This window comes from Ranitomeya imitator, chromosome 4 (genome assembly GCF_032444005.1).
Source record: "Ranitomeya imitator isolate aRanImi1 chromosome 4, aRanImi1.pri, whole genome shotgun sequence".
NCBI lineage: Eukaryota > Metazoa > Chordata > Amphibia > Anura > Dendrobatidae > Ranitomeya > Ranitomeya imitator.
The window spans coordinates 712,852,925-712,875,501 of record NC_091285.1 but is presented as its reverse complement, the minus strand read 5'-3'; the positions used below and the strand labels follow the sequence as shown (position 1 = coordinate 712,875,501).

Here is a 22,577-nt window from a genome sequence, read left to right as displayed (position 1 = left end):
CTGCAAAAGAGCCAGCGCCTCTGAAAAGCGGTGACATCAGTAATGTCCGTAACGTCACTGCGCTTCAGACTTTCCTGGTCATTCTGTGCTCTAGACTACGTTCGATTCCAAGGACAACGTCAGAGCTCTGTGGGAATATTTATACTAATAAATTGGTTTAGGAGTTACAGTATGTTTTTACTTCTCTAATTTTATGTTTATCAGGTTTCTAATTATTAAGTTACATAGTTATTAAGGTTGAAGGAAGACTATATGTCCATCTAGTTCAACCCATAGCCTAACCTAACATGCCCTAACATGTTGATCCAGAGGAAGGCAAAAAAAAACAATGTGGCAAAGAGTAAGCTCCACATTGGGGAAAAAAATTCCTTCCCGACTCCACATACGGCAATCAGACTAGTTCCCTGGATCAACGCCCTATCAAGGAATCTAGTGTATATACCCTGTAACATTATACTTTTCCAGAAAGGTATCCAGTCCCCTCTTAAATTTAAGTAATGAATCACTCATTACAACATCATACGGCAGAGAGTTCCATAGTCTCACTGCTCTTACAGTAAAGAATCCGCGTCTGTTATTATGCTTAAACCTTTTTTCCTCCAACCTCAGAGGATGCCCCCTTGTCCCTGTTTCAGGTCTATGATTAAAAAGATCATCAGAAAGATCTTTGTACTGTCCCCTCATATATTTATACATTAAAATAAGATCACCCCTTAGTCTTCGTTTTTCCAAACTAAATAGCCCCAAGTGTAATAACTTATCTTGGTATTGCAGACCCCCCAGTCCTCTAATAACCTTGGTCGCTCTTCTCTGCTCCCGCTCTAGTTCAGCTATGTCTTTCTTAAACACCGGAGACCAGAACTGTGCACAGTATTCTAAATGTGGTCGAACTAGTGACTTGTATAGAGGTAAAATTATATTCTCCTCATGAGCATCTATGCCTCTTTTAATGCATCCCATTATTTTATTTGCCTTTGTAGCCGCTGCCTGACACTGGCCACTGAATTTAATTGTGGAATATGTGGAATATGTCAGATTCGATGGATTATGTCAAGGTCGGAGGATTACGTCATCAGGGTCGGAGGATTACGTCAGGGTCGGAGGATTACGTCAGGGTCGGAGGATTATGTCAGGGTCGGAGGATTACGTCAGGGTCGGAGGATTACGTCAGGGTTGGAGGATTACGTCAGGGTCGGAGGATTACGTCAGGGTCGGAGGATTACGTCAGGGTCAGAGGATTACGTCAGGGTCGGAGGGTTACATCAGGGTCGGAGGATTGTATCAGATTTGATGGATTACGTCAGATTAGGTGGATTACGTCAGATTCAGTGCATTACGTCAGATTCGGTGGATTACGTCAGATTCGGTGGATTACGTCAGATTCAGTGGATTACGTCAGATTCGGTGGATTACGTCAGATTCGGTGGATTACGTCAGATTCGGTGGATTACGTCGGGTACGGTGGAGTACATCAGATTTGAGGGATTACGTCGGATGCCCTGGGCAACATCGGATTCGATGGATTATGTCGGATTCCCTGGACTATGTTGTATTCAGTGGATTACGTCGGATTCCCTGGACTACGTTGGATTTGGTGGATTAAGTCGGGTCTGCGTAGGAACTTTTTTTCCTTTTTTTAATAAAATAGTGAATGTGGGAATGTTTATTTAAATAAAGATTTTGTGTGAGTTTTCCTTTTACTTACTGGGTTAGTAATGGGGGTTTCTGACAGACCCCTCTCCATTACTAATTATTATTATTATTATTTAGTGTTGAGCGATACCGTCCGATACTTGAAAGTATCGGTATCGGATAGTATCGGCCGATACCCGAAAAATATCGGATATCGCCGATACCGATATCCGATACCAATACAAGTCAATGGGACATCAAGTATCGGAAGGTATTCTGATGGTTCCCAGGGTCTGAAGGAGAGGAAACTCTCCTTCAGGCCCTGGGATCCATAGGGATGTGTAAAATAAAGAATTAAAATAAAAAATATTGATATGCTCACCTCTCCGGCGGCCCCTGGACATCACGCTGGTAACCGGCCGGCTTCTTTGTTTAAAATGAGCGCCTTCAGGACCTGCGAATGACGTCGCGGGTTCTGATTGGTCACGTGCCGCCCATGTGACCGCCACGCGACCAATCAGAACCCGCTACGTTATTCGCAGGTCCTGAAGGCGCTCATTTTAAACAAAGAAGCCGGCCGGTTACCAGCGTGATGTCCAGGGGCCGCCGGAGAGGTGAGCATATCAATATTTTTTATTTTAATTCTTTATTTTACACATCCCTATTGATCCGATACCGATTCCCGATACCACAAAAGTATCGGATCTCGGTATCGGAATTCCGATACCGCAAGTATCGGCCGATACCCGATACTTGCGGTATCGGAATGCTCAACACTATTATTATTATTATTTTTATTTTTTTTATTTATTTATATAGCACCATTAATTCCTTGGTGCTGTACATGAGAAAGGGCAAACAAGAGGACAGCACCACTCCAATTATGCACACCACATACATGAATATATAAATAGCAATGAACCATATATGGAAAAAAGAGGTTTTTATTGGTACATTACACAATTAAAACATATTTAAAAACAGCAAAGAGCACCTTGTCCATATCCAGTGTTTGTACATATTAACACCCATACGTATGAAATATAATAATATATATAATGCCTGAACACCAACCTCTATACCTATTGGCTCCTGGGGCTAATAACAGCATGCTCACTAGGCTACCTTAATGGCAAAACAACTCTTATATAGATCTCAAAAAACCATCAATATGGCAAGAGGTAAATCATACAGCAAATAAGAGCATTAAGGATCCCCCAGGAGACCATAGGGCTGAATTACCTAAAGAGCAAAAATGCACAAACCAAGAGGACCCCAGGCAAAGGAGCGAAATGGACCAAGGCCAATGCAGCCCCACCCATATCGCCCTCACTGATAGGGCTTCATCAGGGGAGATCAAATGAGAAATCGTACATGAGAAATGGGTTACATACAGAGTTATAGATATTGTTTACAGTAAACAAATTTATGTTGACAGACTGGTACAGAGGGGAGAGGACCCTGTCCATGCGGACTTGCATTCTACAGAATAATGGGGAAGAGACAGAAGGCCGGGGTGCGGCAGCTCTGGTGGTGGTGAGGCGGCGGAATGGTCATTGCAGGCTGTAGGCTTTCCTGAAGAGATGGGTTTTCAGGTTCCGTCTGAAGTATCCGAGGGTGGTGGATAATCAAACGCGTTGAGGCGTGGAAATCCAGAGGATGGGGGATGTTTGGGAGAAATCTTGGAGGCGGTTGTGTGAGGAACGAATAAGTGTGGAGGAGAGTAGGAGGTCTTCGGAGGATCGGAGATTACGTGAGGGAAGGTATTGGGAGATTAGTTCAGAGATATAGGGAGGGGACAGGTTGTGGATGGCTTTGTAGATCAGTGTTAGTAGTTTGAACTTGATTCGTTAGGGGATTGGGAGCCAGTGGAGGGATTTGCAAAGGGGAGAAACAGAGGTGTAGCGAGGAGAGAGGTGGATTAGGTGGGCTGCAGACTGGAGTGGTGCAAGAGTTAGCGGGGAGGCCACAGAGGAGGTGGGAGATGATGAGGGCATGAATAAGAGTTTTAGTAGATTGAGGGCTGAGGAAGAGACATATTCTGGCAATATTTTTAAGTTGGAGGTGACAGGAGGTGGCAAGAGTTTGGACGTGCGGTTTGAAGGACATGGCTGAATCGAGAGTTACCTCGAGGCAGCGGATTTCAGGTGCGGGAGAGAGCGTGATGCCACTTACTATAAAACACAGATCAGGTAAGGGGGATACGTGAGACGTGGGAAAGATGATGAGTCTGGTTTTGTCTACATTGATTTTTACGAAGCGAGAGGTGAAGAAGGAGGATATGGCTGATAGACACTTCAGGATTCTGGACAGCAGAGAGGTGACATCTGGGCCAGAGAGGTAGATCTGAGTGTCATCCGCACACAGGTGGTACTGGAAGCCGTGGGACTTTATGAGTTGTCCTAGGGCAAGGGTACAGATGGAGAAAAGTAAGGGCCCTAGGACAGAGCCTTGAGGGACTCCAACAGAGAGAGGGAGGGATGAGGAGGTGGTGTGGGAGTGGGAAACGCTAAATGTGCGGTCGGAAAGGTATGAGGCGATCCAGGACAGGGCAAAGTCTTTGATGCCAAGTGAAGAAAGAATCTGTAGCAGTAGGCAGTGGTCGACTGTGTCGAAGGCAGAGGACATGTCGAGAAGGAGGAGGATAGAGAACTGTCTGTTAGTTTTGGCTGTGAGTTCTGAGAGAATCTTTGCCCTGATACACTAATAATTCAGACGGAACCATTCTGCCTTGCATCTGGGTCCTCATTCCTTGAACACTGCTCAATATCTTGTTCTGGTGTGCGGGAGAAGTGATCCCAATCTGAGTTAGGTCATCTTGGTTGACATGGACAACTGATTCCAGGTTGTTGTACCCTGCTGTTGTAAAGTTATCTTTATATCTGTCCATTTTAATAGTTTTCAGCCAATCCACCACAGAGACTACCTGCGACCATTCAGGCGAGCTGGGGTCCAGAAGAGCTGTGTTTGTTCTTGAACCTTCCAGTCCGTTCCTTTTTAAACTATTTGAGTTTCGGATGAGTTTGTCTAGCAAGCTGACTGTCTGTCCAAATTTGGGCCGGTCGCTATGTTCCTTCTGCCAGCAGTCCAGCATGAGCTGATGGAGGGGAATGGTGCAGTCCATGGGAGGAGGGAGGCAATATCCTTCTTCTATGGCTTTGATGACATCTTGATTTGACATATCCCAGTAAGGTCTCTCTCCATAAGACATGACCTCCCACATGGCGATTCCATAACTCCACACATCACTAGAAGATGCAAATTTCCTATAGGCAATGGCTTCAGGTGCTGTCCATCGGATTGGGATCTTGCCTCCCATCACTTTGTATAACATTGGCACCGTCCTGGTACAGGGGACTGAGGACAATCTGGAGCAATTTGAAGACAGATTCCCTGATATTAAACTCCAGGCCCAAACTCACATAGAACAACAAACCCCAGCCATCTCTGATGTCTGCACCCCTACAGCCACCTCTGATGTCCGCACCCCTACCACTAATCCGAGGGATTGAGGTCAGCTGTGTTATTGGACAATTTACAGTTGACATCAACCCCAAGACCAATTACCCTGATTACCAACATACTAGAGCAATCGAGAAACGGTGAAGTGCCAGAATTGGTATATTGTTGTGAATTCTGTGGCAGAGCTCCCTCCTGTGGTCACAAGTGGTACTTCGGCTGATTCTCTCTGTGAGCTTCTGTTGGTGGAGGGAAGTGGTACTGCGGCTTCTGAGTTTCCTCCCTCAGGTGATCTGGTGAGGTCGTTAGGTGCTTCTTTACTTAACTCCACCTAATGCTTTGATCCTGGCTTCCTGTCAATGTTCCAGTGTTGGACTTGCTTTTCCCTGGATCATTCCTGTGGCCTGCTGCTCTGCATAGCTAAGTTCTTCCTTGCTATTTGTTTGCTATTTTTTCTGTCCAGCTTGTCTAATTTGTTGCTGGAAGCTCTGGGACGCAAAGGGTGTACCTCCGTGCCATTAGTTCGGTACGGAGGGTCTTTTTGCCCCCTTTGCGTGGTTTTCTTTAGGGTTTTGTGTAGACTGCAAAGTTACCTTTTCTATCCTCGATCTGTTAAGAAAGTCGGGCCTCACTTTGCTGAATCTATTTCATCTCTACGTTTGTCTTTTCATCTTAACTCACAGTCATTATATGTGGGGGGCTGCCTTTTCCTTTGGGGTATATCTCTGAGGCAAGGTAGGCTCATTTTCTATCTTCATGCTAGTTAGTTTCTCAGGCTGTGCCGAGTTGCATAGGCAGAGTTGAGCGCAATCCACGGCTGCCTCTAGTGTTGTTTGGAGAGGATTAGGGATTGCGGTCTGCAGAGTTCCCACGTCTCAGAGCTCATTCTATGATTTTGGGTTATTGTCAGATCACTGTATGTGCTCTGACCGCTATGTCCATTGTAGTACTGAATTGCCTTTCATAACAGTACAGGAAGCCAAAAGTACTAATGATTCTCAATAGAGGGAAAAAAGAAGTTCTGAGACCATTTTTTTTTTCTTTGCACTGTGTTTTGCCTTTTTTTCCCCTAGACATTTGGGTGGTTCAGGACACAGGTGTAGCGATGGACATTAGAAGTCTGTCTTCATTTGTGGATCAGCTCTCGGCAAGAGTACAAAAGATTCAAAACACTATTGATCAGAAAGCTATGTTGGAACCAAGAATTCCTATTCCTGATTTGTTTTTTGGAGATAGAACTAAGTTTCTGAGTTTCAAAAATAATTGTAAATTATTTCTGGCCTTGAAACCTCGCTCCTCTGGTGATCCAGTTCAACAGGTTTTGATTGTTATTTCTTTTTTGCGCGGTGACCCTCAGGACTGGGCATTTTCTCTTGCGCCAGGAGATCCTGCATTGAGTAATATCGATGCGTTTTTCCTGGCGCTCGGATTGCTGTACGATGAACCTAATTCAGTGGATCAGGCAGAGAAAAATTTGCTGGCTCTTTGTCAGGGTCAGGATGAGATAGAAGTATATTGTCAGAAATTTAGAAAGTGGTCCGTGCTCACTCAATGGAATGAATCTGCGCTGGCAGCTATGTTCAGAAAGGGTCTCTCTGAAGCCCTTAAGGATGTCATGGTGGGATTTCCTATGCTTGCTGGTTTGAATGAGTCTATTTCTTTGGCCATTCAGATCGGTCGACGCTTGCGTGAGCGTAAATCTGTGCACCATTTGGCGGTATTACCTGAGCTTAAACCTGAGCCTATGCAGTGCGATAGGACTTTGACCAGAGTTAAACGGCAAGAACACAGACTTCTGAATGGGCTGTGTTTCTACTGTGGTGATTCCACTCATGCTATCTCTGATTGTCCTAAGCGCACTAAGCGGTTCGCTAGGTCTGCCACCATTGGTACGGTACAGTCAAAATTTCTTCTGTCCGTTACCTTGATCTGCTCTTTGTCATCGTATTCTGTCATGGCATTTGTGGATTCAGGCGCTGCCCTGAATTTGATGGACTTGGAGTATGCTAAGCGTTGTGGGTTTCTCTTAGAGCCCTTGCAGTGTCCTATTCCATTGAGAGGAATTAATGCCACGCCTTTGGCCAAGAATAAGCCTCAATACTGGACCCAGCTGACCATGTGCATGGCTCCTGCACATCAGGAGGTTATTCGCTTTCTGGTGTTGCATAATCTGCATGATGTGGTCGTGTTGGGGTTGCCATGGCTACAAGCCCATAATCCAGTATTAGATTGGAAATCCATGTCGGTGTCCAGCTGGGGTTGTCAGGGGGTACATGGTGATGTTCCATTTCTGTCAATTTCGTCATCCACCCCTTCTGAGGTTCCAGAGTTCTTGTCTGATTATCAGGATGTATTTGATGAGCCCAAGTCCGATGCTCTACCTCTGCATAGGGATTGTGATTGTGCTATCAATTTGATTCCTGGTAGTAAATTCCCAAAAGGTCGACTGTTTAATTTATCCGTGCCTGAACACGCCGCTATGCGCAGTTATGTGAAGGAATCCCTGGAGAAGGGGCATATTCGCCCGTCATCGTCACCATTAGGAGCAGGGTTCTTTTTTGTAGCCAAGAAGGATGGTTCGCTGAGACCTTGTATAGATTACCGCCTTCTAAATAAGATCACGGTTAAATTTCAGTACCCCTTGCCATTGTTATCTGATTTGTTTGCTCGGATTAAGGGGGCTAGTTGGTTCACCAAGATAGATCTTCGTGGTGCGTATAATCTGGTGCAAATCAGGCGAGGAGATGAATGGAAAACTGCATTTAATACGCCCGAGGGTCATTTTGAGTATCTAGTGATGCCATTCGGATTTGCCAATGCTCCATCAGTGTTTCAGTCCTTTATGCATGACATCTTCCGAGAGTACCTGGATAAATTCCTGATTGTGTACTTGGATGACATTTTGATCTTCTTGGATGATTGGGAGTCTCATGTGAAGCAGGTCAGAATGGTGTTCCAGGTCCTGCGTGCTAATTCTTTGTTTGTGAAGGGATCAAAGTGTCTCTTTGGTGTGCAGAAGGTTTCATTTTTGGGGTTCATCTTTTCCCCTTCTACTATCGAGATGGATCCTGTTAAGGTCCAAGCCATCCATGATTGGACTCAGCCGACATCTCTGAAAAGTCTGCAAAAGTTCCTGGGCTTTGCTAATTTTTATCGTCGCTTCATCTGCAATTTTTCTAGTATTGCCAAACCATTGACCGATTTGACCAAGAAGGGTGCTGATTTGGTCAATTGGTCTTCTGCTGCTGTGGAAGCTTTTCAAGACTTGAAGCGTCGTTTTTCTTCTGCCCCTGTGTTGTGTCAACCAGATGTTTCTCTTCCGTTCCAGGTCGAGGTTGATGCTTCTGAGATTGGAGCAGGGGCTGTTTTGTCGCAGAGAGGTTCTGATTGCTCAGTGATGAAACCATGTGCTTTTTTTTCCAGGAAGTTTTTGCCTGCTGAGCGAAATTATGATGTGGGCAACCGAGAGTTGCTGGCCATGAAGTGGGCATTCGAGGAGTGGCGTCATTGGCTTGAAGGAGCTAAGCATCGCGTGGTGGTATTGACTGATCATAAGAACTTGACTTATCTTGAGTCTGCTAAGCGGTTGAATCCTAGACAGGCTCGTTGGTCGCTGTTTTTTGCCCGTTTTGACTTTGTGATTTCGTACCTTCCGGGCTCTAAAAATGTGAAGGCTGATGCTCTGTCTAGGAGTTTTGTGCCCGACTCTCCGGGTTTGTCTGAGCCGGCGGGTATCCTCAAGGAAGGAGTAATTGTGTCTGCCATCTCCCCTGATTTGCGGCGGGTGCTGCAAAAATTTCAGGCTAATAAACCTGATCGTTGTCCAGCGGAGAGACTGTTTGTCCCTGATAGGTGGACCAATAAAGTTATCTCTGAGGTTCATTGTTCGGTGTTGGCTGGTCATTCTGGAATCTTTGGTACCAGAGAGTTGGTGGCTAGATCCTTTTGGTGGCCGTCTCTGTCGCGGGATGCGCGTGTTTTTGTGCAGTCCTGTGGGATTTGTGCTCGGGCTAAGCCCTGCTGTTCTCATGCCAGTGGGTTGCTTTTGCCCTTGCCGGTCCCGAAGAGGCCTTGGACACATATCTCTATGGATTTTATTTCTGATCTTCCTGTTTCTCAAAAGATGTCAGTCATTTGGGTGGTCTGTGATCGCTTTTCTAAGATGGTCCATCTGGTACCCTTGTCTAAATTGCCTTCCTCCTCTGATTTGGTGCCATTGTTCTTCCAGCATGTGGTTCGTTTACATGGCATTCCAGAGAATATCGTTTCTGACAGAGGTTTCCAGTTTGTTTCGAGGTTTTGGCGAGCCTTTTGTGGTAGGATGGGCATTGACTTGTCTTTTTCCTCGGCTTTCCATCCTCAGACTAATGGCTAGACCGAACGAACCAATCAGACCTTGGAAACATATCTGAGATGCTTTGTTTCTGCCGATCAGGATGATTGGGTGTCCTTTTTGCCTTTGGCTGAGTTCGCCCTTAATAATCGGGCCAGCTCGGCTACCTTGGTTTCGCCATTTTTCTGCAATTCTGGGTTCCATCCTCGTTTCTCTTCAGGACAGGTTGAGTCTTCGGACTGTCCTGGTGTGGATACTGTGGTGGACAGGTTGCAGCAGATTTGGACTCATGTGGTGGACAATTTGACCTTGTCCCAGGAGAAGGCTCAACTTTTCGCTAATCGCAGACGCCGTGTGGGTCCCCGACTTCGTGTTGGGGATCTGGTTTGGTTATCTTCTCGTCATATTCCTATGAAGGTCTCCTCTCCTAAGTTTAAACCTCGTTTCATTGGTCCGTATAGGATTTCTGAGGTTCTTAATCCTGTGTCTTTTCGTCTGACCCTTCCAGATTCTTTTTCCATACATAACGTATTCCATAGGTCATTGTTGCGATGATACGTGGCACCTATGGTTCCATCTGTTGATCCTCCTGCCCCGATTTTGGTGGAGGGGGAATTGGAGTATATTGTGGAGAAGATTTTGGATTCTCGTGTTTCTAGATGGAAACTCCAGTATCTGGTTAAATGGAAGGGTTATGCTCAGGAAGATATTTCCTGGGTTTTTGCCTCTGATGTCCATGCTCCCGATCTTGTTCGTGCCTTTCATGTGGCTCATCCTGGTCGGCCTGGGGGCTCTGGTGAGGGTTCCTCAAGGGGGGGGTACTGTTGTGAATTCTGTGGCAGAGCTCCCTCCTGTGGTCACAAGTGGTACTTCGGCTGATTCTCTCTGGGAGCTTCCGTTTGTGGAGGGAAGTGGTACTGCGGCTTCTGAGTTTCCTCCCTCAGGTGATCTGGTGAGGACGTTAGGTGCTTCTCTACTTAACTCCACCTAATGCTGTGATCCTGGCTTCCTGTCAATGTTCCAGTGTTGGACTTGCTTTTCCCTGGATCATTCCTGTGGCCTGCTGCTCTGCATAGCTAAGTTCTTCTTTGCTATTTGTTTGCTATTTTTTCTGTCCAGCTTGTCTAATTTGTTGCTGGAAGCTCTGGGACGCAAAGGGTGTACCTCCGTGCCGTTAGTTCGGTACGGAGGGTCTTTTTACCCCCTTTGCGTGGTTTTCTTTAGGGTTTTGTGTAGACCGCAAAGTTACCTTTTCTATCCTCGATCTGTTAAGAAAGTCGGGCCTCACTTTGCTGAATCTATTTCATCTCTACGTTTGTCTTTTCATCTTAACTCACAGTCATTATATGTGGGGGGCTGCCTTTTCCTTTGGGGTATTTCTCTGAGGCAAGGTAGGCTCATTTTCTATCTTCAGGCTAGTTAGTTTCTCAGGCTGTGCCGAGTTGCATAGGCAGAGTTAGGCGCAATCCACGGCTGCCTCTAGTGTTGTTTGGAGAGGATTAGGGATTGCGGTCTGCAGAGTTCCCACGTCTCAGAGCTCATTCTATGATTTTGGGTTATTGTCAGATCACTGTATGTGCTCTGACCGCTATGTCCATTGTGGTACTGAATTGCCTTTCATAACAGTATATCTCATGTGATGGGCCACTTCTGGTGCAGCTGTGTATTCGTATTTAGGCTGGGAAGGGCGCAATACCTATGGACCTACCCAGCCAGATAATTTCAGCCCACAGCTGTCTGCTTTACCTTTGCATGTTGTTTTTTTTTCATTTATTTATTTATTTGACCATTAAAATCTGTCCAATGAGCTTCACAGGGTGAAATGTTATAATATGTCTAGGTGTTGTGCAAATATATGTCTATATATCTGTATCTAGCTATCTATCTATCTCTCTATCTCTCTATATATCTCTATAGCTTACTTTGCTGTTCAAACACACTAGAAAAACACACGAAAAAAAAACATACAAAAGCACAGAAAAACACGGAAAAAATTAGCATTTTTGCAGCTGCTTTTTTCCTGCCAAGAGATGCAGAAATGATGCAGAAATTTCTGCATCCAAATACTCAACGTGCGCACAGACCTTAAAATGTCAGAGGGGGAATTCAGCTGAAATACTTGCTACTTAATTTGGGTGTCACATAAAATCCCAAAAGAATACATCATTAAAATTTATAGGCGTCACATGAAAAATGTGGAAAAGTTCACGGGGTATGAACACTTCATCTAGGCAGTATATATTGTTATTGCTTTATTGCCTATGGTTACATTCTCAGTTATTACCTCTCATAGCTTCATATTTATCAAGTTCTTTACTTTTGTTGATTGCTCTCAAGCTACATTCCTATTTTACACCCCTGTAATAGAAGGTGGGTGTTAATATTGGTTTCTCTCCCAGCTGTGACACAATATGTCATGCTGAGAGATTTGTTACTGACACAATACTAGGTGTTTACATTGTACTGGTTCTTTATATGCTTTATAAGAAGGTAAAATAATTAAAGGGAACCTGTCACCCGGAAAATCGCGGGTGAGGTAATCCCACCGGCATCAGGGGCTTATCTGCAGCATTCTGTAATGCTGTAGATAAGCCCCCGATGTTACCTGAAAAAGGAGAAAAAGACGTTAGATTATACTCACCCAGGGGCGGTCCCGCTGCTGGTCAGGTCGGATGGGCGTCTCCGGTCCGCTGCGGCGCCTCCCATCTTCTTTCCATGACGTCCTCTTCTGATCTTCAGCCACAGCTCCGGCGCAGGCGTACTTTGCTCTGCCCTGTTGAGGGCAGACAAAGTACTGCAGTGCGCAGGCGCCGGGCCTCTGACCTTGCCGGCGCCTGCGCACTGCAGGACTATCCTCTGCCCTCAAGAGGGCAGAGCAAAGTACGCCTGTGCCGGAGCCGTGGCTGAAGATCAGAAGAGGACGTCATGGAAAGAAGATGGGAGGCGCTGCAGCGGACCGGAGACGCCCATCCGACCTGACCAGCAGCGGGACCGCCCCTGGGTGAGTATAATCTAACGTCTTTTTCTCCTCTTTCAGGTAACATCGGGGGCTTATCTACAGCATTACAGAATGCTGCAGATAAGCCCCTGATGCCGGTGGGCTTACCTCACCCGCGATTTTCAGGGTGACAGGTTCCCTTTAATAAGGTTTCTGTGTTTATCTGTAAAGTTAATTACCCCCAATCCTTGTGACTAGTCAGCATGTAGCTATCACAAAGACCACAAGGCCACCATAGTGCCCGTGAGTCAGGGGATCCGGCCTGGGGTCTCAATTTCAATGGTACCTTCTTCCGTTACTCCTTTTTCAACCATTAAGTCTATGTGTCTGAGTAAGCAAATCAGGGGTAATGATATCCATAGCTATTGCCTCCTGCACATAACCTCAGACCACACGGCACAAAGTGGAACATCACATCAAGGAAATAGGCAAGGCAGGTGGGTTTTACTTTATTTTGAAGTACTTGACGTGGGAAATTGCAGTGACATCATAATGTAGTGAGAACTGCGTGGTCATCATAGTGTATGGAAGGGATTGTTGGGGCCATACTTTGTGTGGGACACTGCTGCAGCGCCTAAATATGTGCGGGGGTGAGGGTTGTGTGGGCATCATATGGAGTGTGAGGCTGTGGGGCTTCATACTCTATGTGAGGGCCATGATACTGTATGTGGAGGATTGTGGTGTCCATCATACTGAGTGTGAGGCTGTGGGGCTTCATACTCTATGTGAAGGCCATGATGCTGTATGTGGGAGACTGTTGGGGCATCATACAGTGTGTGGAGGATTGTGGTGGCCATCATACTGACTGAGGCTGTGGGGCTTCATACTCTATGTGAGGGCCATGAAACTGTGCGTGGGAGGCTGTTGGGGCAACATACAGTGTTTGGAGGATTTTGGTGTCCATCATTCTGAGTGTGAGGCTTTGGGGCTTCATACTCTATGTGAGGGCCATGATACTGTATGTGGAGGATTGTGGTGTCCATCATACTGAGTGTGAGGCTGTGGGGCTTCATACTCTATTTGAAGGCCATGATGCTGTATGTGGGAGACTGTTGGGGCATCATACAGTGTGTGGAGGATTGTGGTGTCCGTCATACTGAGTGTGAGGCTTTGGGGTTTCATACTCTACGTGAGGGCCAGGATAATGTGTGTGGGAGACTGTTGGGGCATCATATAGTGTATGGGGGGCTGTGTGGGCATCATGCCATGTGTGGGGAATTGTGGTTGCCATCATATTGTTTTGGAAGCTATGGTGGCTTCATACTTTGGCTGGGCCAATATATTGTATGGGGACAGGGCCATAAGTGATATTATTTTGTATGGGCGGCTGTGATGACTATTGTACTGAGTGTGAGGAAAAACTTCAGACTCATACTAGGTGGGAGCACTTTACAGGAGCTATCCTACATTCAAGGGCTGTGAGGGCTTTTGCACTGTGCTAGGAGGCTGTGGAGGGTCTCTTGGGAGAGATCATACTGTGTTGAGGCACTGTAGGGGCACCATAATCTGTTTGGGACACTGTGGCGGTATTATACTGTGTTGGCGGTACTGTGGAAGCATACGGATTTTCTTTTGGCACTGTAGGGGGCATCATATTGTGCTGGATGTGCTGTGGCAGCCTTAGGCTATGTTCACACTTTGCGGATTTTGCTGCGGATCCGCAGCGGATTTGACCGCTGCGGATCAGCAGCAGTTTCCCATGAGTTTACAGTACAATGTAAACCTATGGGAAACAAAAAACGCTGTGCACATGCTGCGGAAAAAAACGCACGGAAACGCAGCGGATTACATTCCGCAGCATGTCACTTCTTTTCTGTGGATTTTCACCTGCTCCAATAGGAAACTGCAGATGAAAATCCGCAGAAGAAACCGCAGTAAAAACCGCGATAAATCTGCAGTAAAAACCGCGACGGGTTTTCACTGCGGATTTTGGAATTCTGCTGCGGAAAAATCCGCAGTGGAATCCGCAAAGTGTGAACTTAGCCTTAAACTTAGTTTGAGACATTATGGGAGCATTATACTGTGCATGTGGGAAGTATTGTAGGGGAAATTTGTGTGAGGGAATTCACTTTGCAGATATCAGACAGTCCTTGAGGAGTCTTCATAGCCTATGGTGGTTGTGAAAAATATATTACAGGTGCACAATTATGTATGTTGTGAATATCTTCAATGCTTGGCCATATGCCCACTTATTCGGTCAAATTTTTAAAGGGCCACTGTCACCCCCTCCAGCCGTTATAAACTAAAAGAGCCACCTTGTGCAGCAGTAATGCTGCATTCTAACCAGGTGGCTCTTTTAGTTTTTGGTTCATGTATTCCGAAAATAAAGCGTTTTGAAACTTTTCAAAAATACCTATCTTTGTCCATGGAGGCGGGTCCTCACTCCCCAGCTTGAACCGCTACTCTGCCGTCACTCAAATCTTCAGAGGCTTTTGGCGCCGCCCCCTCCGCGCTGTTTTCACTTCAAGACCGGCGCCTGCGCTGTGTACTACTGTGTTGTGCAGGCGCAGTAAGCTCTGGCCGTCTGACGTCCCAGCCAGGCTTGCAGAATGCGCCATGTGCGGGCAGTGCGGCCACCCACCTTGGGAATCCCTGCCCCGCACTGTGTTATGCATTATGCACAGTGCAGGGCTAGGATTCCTGGGCATGCGCACATGCGCACTGCGTGTCAGCCTGTCACCCAGGTCCCCCGCCTTACAGCGTCTGTATATTCAGCTGATCGTGCCTCCTCCTAGCAATCGCCGGGAAAGAACCAACCTTGCAAAATTTCTGCACAGTTCTCTAGTTACTTTGTCCACAGTCTTGTGTGCAGCAGTCCATTATATTGCTGCCATACTTGTCCTTTGATCAATGTAGGGAGGTTGAAATTTGACCACAGCCCTTGTATTTTTTGATATATATGTCATCCACTTTCTGCCACTCAAACTGTAGTGTAATACAGTGGGCCTGAGTTTTTCCAGCTGTCTCCCACACATAAAAAAGGGATATTTATATTGCCACATAGTGCATCTGCGTCAGTCCTGTTTGTGGCATATCTGTTATCCACTTTCTGCCACTCAAACTGTAGTGTAATACAGTGGGCCTGATTATATCCTGCTGTCTCACACACCAATAAAGGGAGATTTAAAACTCACAACAAGTTTACGTCCACCTTCTAACTGGTTTTACAGTACCATGTAACGTTTGTTAGTTTGGTTACATTTTTCCAAGAATGATGAAGTCTGGTGGAAGAGGTCGTGGCCGTGGTCGGTGATTGCCAGCTGGTAATGATGGTAGTGATGGTGGAGCAGCAGGTGGTCATGGGAAAAGTAATATAGCACCCAAGTCTCGAGGTGATGAGCCAGCGTCATTGTCTGGCTACACAAGGCCTCGAACACTCCCTTTTCTGGGAGTAGGAAAACCGCTTTTAAAGCCAGAGCAGCAAGAACAAGTTTTGGCTTTCCTTGCTGACTCTGCCTTTAGCTCTTTCGCCTCCTCATTGGAAATTGCAAAATTTAAAAGCAGCGCGTCGTCAGTGGATGCTCCCGGTCAGGAACAAGTCGCTTCCTTGTGTCCTTCACCCAGAACAACAGAGAAGGATGCGTCAGGCGACACAACGGGTTACTCCATGGAGCTCTTTACACATACCGTGCCTGGGTTAGAAAGGGAAATTGTTAACAGGCCATGCCCATTATAAGATGAATCGGACATGGAGTTCACAGATGCACAGCCACAGCTTGATTATTATGCTGTTCCATTGACTCAGACCACAACATTGCCCTCGCAGTGTACTGATCCAGAATCTGACCCTGATGAGACTTTGGTGCCTCGTCACGAACGCTATAGCACCAGCTTACATGGTGACACAGAGCAAGTTGCACAGGACATAGAAGAAGAGGTGATGGATGACCCAGTTGTTGACCCAGATTGGCAGCCATTGGGGGAACAGGGTGCCGCCGACAGTAGCTCTGAAACGGAAGAGGAGGAGCCGCAGCAGGCATCAACATCGCAACAGCTTTCATCAGGCAGGCACGTATCAGGCCAAAAACGTGTGGCTAAACCAAAAACAGTTGTAGGACAGCGAGGCCATCCAGTTAAAGTAGCTTAGTGTGCAATGCCTGAAAAGGTATCCGATAGTAGGAAGAGTGCAGTCTGGCATTTTTTTTAACCAAGATCCGAATGATCAGCGCAAAGTCATCTGTAAGAAATGCTCAAGGACCTTTAGCAGAGGTCAGAATGTGAAAAATCTAAATACAACTTGCATGTGTAGACATTTAACCACCATGCACTTGCAAGCCTGGACTAACTACCAAATGTCCTGTAACGTTGTTGCACCCGCTCACAATGAAGCTAGTCAGCAACGCTACATTCCTTCCCTCACTGTAAGCACACCATTTATGACACCACCTGCAGCAAATGTGGAGGTATCGTCGCAAGGCCAAAGCAGTCAGGGAATCACCAGGTTCTTGGTAGGAAACACTGTATGTAGGCCAAAAGCAAGAATACCATCACCAACCCTCTCTCAGTCTGCCATGTCCACCACCACCCCAGCTAGTTCCACCATATGCAGCTCTCCAGTCCAGGTCACCCTAAAAGAGACTCTTGTTAGGAAAAGGAAGTACTCATCCTCTCATCCACGTACACAGGGTTTGAATGCCCACATTGCTAGACTAATCTCGTTAGAGATGATGCCCTACCGGTTGGTTGAAAGCGAAGCTTTCAAAGCCCTGATGGACTACGCTTTCCCACGCTATGACATACCCAGTTGATAATTCTTTGCGAGAAAAGCCATCCCAGGCCTCCACCAGCATGTTAAAGAGCGCATTGTCCATGCAAACAGGCAATCTGTCAGTAGAAAGGTGCACCTCACAACAGATGCATGGACCAGTAGGCATGGCCAGGGACGTTACGTGTCCATCACGGCACACTGGGTTAATGTGGTGGATGCAGGGTCCACAGGGGACAGCCATATTGGGACAGTTCTGCCTAGCCCACGGTCTAGGAAACAGTTGGCTGTAGGCGTTCGCCCCCCCTCCTCCTCCTCATCCTCGAGCAGAAGCGAGAGCTCGTCCACAGACCGCAGTCGCACATCTACAGCTGCCACTGTTGCACACGAGGTGTCCCATTATGGAACAGCTAGTGGCAAGCGTCAGCAGGCTGTGTTGGGAATGAAGTGTTTTGGCGACAACAGACATACCGCGGAAGTTCTGTCCGAGTTCTTGCAGCAAGAAACTCAGTCATAGCTGGGCAGTGTACATCTTGAGGTAAGCAAGGTAGTCAGTGATAACGGAAGGAATTTTATGGCTGCCATAGCCCTTTCACAACTGAAACACATTCCTTGCCTGGCTCACACCTTGAACCTGGTGTTGCAGTGCTTCCTGAAAAGTTATCCGGGGTTACCCGACCTGCTCCTGAAGGTGCACAAACTTTGCTCGCATATCCGCCGTTCGCCCGTACACTCCAGCCGTATGCAGAACCATCAGCGATCTTTGAATCTTCCCCAGCACCACCTAATAATCGACGTTGCAACAAGGTGAAACTCCACACTGCACATGCTTCAGAGGCTGTGCGAACAGAGGCGGGCTGTAATGTATTTGTGGGAGGATACACATACACGGGCAGGCGGTTGGACGGCAGACATGGAGTTGTCAGGTGTGCAGTAGTCGAAGGTACAAGACCTGTGTCAAGTCTTTCAGTGTTTTGAGGAATGCACACGCCTGGTTAGTGCAGATGACGCCATCATAAGCATGAGCATCCCCCTAATGCGTCTGCTGATGCAAAGTTTGACGCACATAAAGGAGCAGGCGTCTGCAGCCGAGGACGAGGGAAGCCTTGATGACAGTCAGCCATTGTCTGGTCAGGGATGTTTACTGGATGAGGTGGCAGGTGAAGAGGAGGAGGATGATGGGGATGAATATTTTTTGGATGAGGAAGCTTCTCAGGGGGCAATAGAAACTGGTGGCGTTGCAAGGTCAGGTTCAGGGTTTTTGAGGGAGACAAGTGACGTTGATTTGCCAGAAAGTGCTCCTCAACCCAGCACAAGCAGTGAATTGACACCTGGAACTCTGGCCCACATGGCGGATTTTGCCTTGCGTATCATAAAAAGGGACCCACGCATTATAAAAATTATGACCGATGACGATTACTGGTTGGCCTGCCTCCTGGATCCACGCTACAAAGGTAAATTGCAAAATATCATGCCACATGACAACCTTGAGCAAATATTGGCAACCAAACAAACAACTCTTGAAGACCGTTTGATTCAGGCATTCCCAGCACACAGCGGCGCTGATGGTTCTCACACGAGCTGTAAGGGGCACATGACAGAGGTGTTAGAGGTGCACAAATCAGAAGTGGCGTTGGACAGAGGGGTTTTATGACCAGGTTGTGGAGTGATTTTGCAATGACCGCTGACACGACAGGTACTGCAGCATCAATTCAAAGTGACAGGAGACAACATTTGTCCAATATGGTTACTAACTATTTTTCCTCCCTTATCGTTGTTCTCCCTCACCCGTCATTCCCATTTGATTACTGGGCATCCAAAATAGACACCTGGCCTGAATTGGCAGAATATGCATTGCAGGAGCTTGCTTGCCCAGCAGCTAGTGTGCTATCAGAAAGAGTATTCAGTGCTGCTGGTTCAATACTGACCGAAAAAAGGACACGTCTGGCTACCCGAAATGTTGATGATCTAACCTTCATTAAAATGAACCACTCATGGATTTCTAATTATTTTGCCCCACCTTTCCCGGCTTACTCCTAGCTTTCCTTTAAAAAGGTCTTGCTTTTGGACTGGTCTTACTGAGTGTTCCAATTTCTCCATTTGCAGCTGCTGTATATCCAGCATACGACATGTTTACACCTCCCTAAATGGGCTAACTCCCCCCACGGGGCCGTGGTCACCACTTGGCGCAAGCACCCGTGAGAGTACCGTTTGTCTGAAGAGGTGGGTGTGCCCACTTTTAGGCAACGGCACTGCCACTGGGTCCCTCATAGTACAATAAAGTGTCTCTGGTGGTGGTGGTGCGCACCCAACGTCAGACACCGTCGTAACATGAGGGGCCCTGGGCCTGTACCGCCGGCCACGAGAGAGTGTTCCCCCAGCTCAAACAGTGCTCTACCACTTGCAAAATTATCTCTCACTGCTCTACCACTGTTTAGTCTATGTGGTTAAATCCTTCAATGGCACTACCAATACCAATTTCTTGACATATATGATGCTAGCAAAAATATTCAGGGGCAGTGTCCTACATTTACACCAGCTAATACTTTGCGCCAAATACCACTGTCTGCAAGTCAGCAGAGGAGCCCACCCCTGTACCTAGGTATGCCACCTGTTTATTTGTTAATTTGTTTTTTTGCCAGACATTAACATCTATTTATAATTTTGGACTACTACCTGTGTCAGGCACTCCTTCCAATTGTCCTCCGCTGACCACACCAATGCTGCCTGTGTACCCCTGGAACCTATTTAGATCTGAATCGAGCCTACTTTTTTAAATTTAGGCCTAGTAAGTCTGTCTGCGGTCCCTCCTTCCAATTGTCCTCCGCTGACCACACCAATGCTGCCTGTGTACCCCTGGAACCTATTTAGATCTGCATCGAGCCTACTTTTTTTAATTTAGGCCTAGTAAGTCTGTCTGCGGTCCCTCCTTCCAATTGTCCTCCGCTGACCACACCAATGCTGCATGTGTACCCCTGGAACCTTTTTTAAACTGCATTGAGCTAACTTTGTGGTGTAAGGCCTACTACAAGTGTCTGCACCAGTCAATACAGCTGTCCTACTCTTAAAAAAGCTGAGCTGCAATTGTCAAGTTTTCAGCCTATTGGAATTTGAAAACTGCATTTGGCCTACTAGTTGGGTTGGGGCCTTCTATCGGTGTCTGCCGCTCCTTGCTGTTCTCCTCCAGTGAACAAAGCTGTGCCGCCTGTTTACTTCTGTTACCAATTTTGAACTGCATTTAGCCTACTTACTGATTTGGGCCTACTCTCTGTGTCAGCCTCCCATTACAGTTGTCCTCCACTGAACAAAGCAATGCCGCCTGGTTAGTCCTGTTACCAATTTTGAACTGTATTTAGCCCACTTTATTCTTTGGGCCCATATCTGTGTTTCCTCCTCATCCTGCCCATTGCCCAGCCAGTGATAGATGAGTCTGCTGGTACATTAACCCATAACGCAACATTCCCCGTGCACGCTACACAGCAAGATTGTGACCCTGCTGAAAGTCAGGTTCCCCTTCCCGCATACCATACCACCTTACACGGGGACAAAGAGGAAGGTGCAGATGAAAGTGCAGGTTCCTTCATCAGGTGGGGGGGCGAATACTCGTTGGCGACGTCACTGGCACAGGGCCCCTCATAGTACGCAAAAGTGTCGCTGCCAGTGGGAGGCGCCCCCGCCGTGCAAACACACCGCTGTACTTTGAGGGGCCCTGTACCAGTGCCAATGCCAACGAGTGGGCCCCCTGCTTGCTCAGGATCACAGCACTAAGTTGAAATACTTACCTCTCCCTGCTCCACTGCGGTGACGTGGTCCACGTTTCCTGGGCCCACTAAATACTTGAACCAGCCCTACCCCCCACAACTTTACTCAAATGACCCCCAATGTCCAATGCCTAACTATTATTATAAGGTAAATTAAGATTGACAAGCTTCTGTAACAAGAATGGATGTTTTTGCCATTAAAATGGGCACTGTACATGTTTTCCTGGCCTCTACTCACTGCCGACTATGCTCCCCCATTGACTTGCATTGGGTTTCGTGTTTCGGTCGATCCCCGACTTTTCGCGATAATCGGCCGATTCCACTCGACTCGACTTTTGAGAAAGTCGGGTTTCGCGAAACCCGACTCGATCCTAAAAAACTAAAAGTCGCTCAACCCTACTCAGCACTAATATATATATATATATATATATATATATATATATATACGTATATATATATATATATATATATATATATATATATATATATTGTAGGGATTTCTCTCACTCAGCTGCGACGGCTGACACTCAGGAGACGTGTTCCTTTAAAGTTCACTGGGTTTATTGCTTCATAAACCATGTGGCAAACAACAGAAAACAAATAGCCTTTGGTTCAGGTAAAGAAAAACAAGTGTCCAGTTCATCCGGCTCAGTCCTGAAGCCGTAACACACTCAGGAGGGTTTCACCTCCACACATACCTACCTGTGTTAAGCATTAGGCTTTCTTTTATATGTCTAACCACACCCAGAACCCATCACATGACCAGACATGTGGTTGTGACATCACCACAGGTCCTGAAACACATATAGGTAGCCATGGTTACATCACAGCAACAAGCCATCTATAAGACACATATCTCCCATCGATTAGACATCCTTTAGCCACGCTACAATATATATATATATATATATATATATATATATATATATATATATATATATATATATATATTACATCCTAATATATCTTGTAGTATCACCAATATTAGCCTAAGCTGCCTTATATATTTTTCTTGGATTGGATGCACACTGGGCTGTTTTTGAACTTATAACTTGTGGAGTCCCTTACGGCATTTTTTGCTTTTTTACTGTTCGTTGTTTTAACATTAAAAATTATTTTAAGGCTGCTATATGTGGGATCGCTTCTTTTTTCCACATTGACGGTTATATGAGAATGATAGTATTAGGACAGGTGTCTGCATGGTGCTATAAAAATTTGGACAAAATACATTTTTCTGGGTTGTAATGTGGTTGATCTTCCCTTTAGACATCAATTATTGTTTGGACAAATTCCAACATTTCTAATGGAGGTAGAGAACAGTGCGTGCAATGTGTCGGGGCAAACAATGAAATGTGGCGCCAAAATCAGTCAATTAATCTCACCCCCATAATAAAAGAAATATAAGGTCCAGTTACTGGAGGAAATGCTATTAAATCCATGAAAACTTTGAAATGGTTTTGATGCCTCCATGACCATAAGATTTTTTCCATCAGGAATAGACAGAGTCTTATCATCATCACTGCCCGCGGAAACAGGGACAGGCCGCGGAGTCACCAATAACCAGGACCAGATTCTGACTTCATTCACAGACATTTTACTGCAGGATTTGTATCACTTCACTACTGTTCTGGCAATAATGGCTCCCTGATGCAACAATGTAATTGTGGACCTTATAACAAGCGCTCCACC

At 46.3% G+C, this 22,577-nt stretch overlaps 2 protein-coding genes across 3 annotated transcripts in view; one reads left to right on the top strand and one right to left on the bottom strand.

Moving 5' to 3' along the window:
• The window catches only part of LOC138677403 (alpha-N-acetylneuraminide alpha-2,8-sialyltransferase-like), a 287,030-nt gene that overhangs the window by 49,789 nt on the left and 214,664 nt on the right, over positions 1 to 22,577 (top strand). The window lies entirely within an intron of this gene.
• LOC138673817 (ephrin type-A receptor 4-B-like) lies at positions 4,292 to 4,951 on the bottom strand. The gene has a single exon (XM_069761854.1). It carries the CDS (start codon positions 4,949 to 4,951, stop codon positions 4,292 to 4,294), a length of 660 nt encoding a protein of 219 aa, XP_069617955.1.

Bases quoted from the DNA above. Each gene is read 5' to 3' on its own strand.
- LOC138673817 (XM_069761854.1), bottom strand. From the start codon at position 4,951: ATGGGAGGCAAGATCCCAATCCGATGGACAGCACCTGAAGCCATTGCC.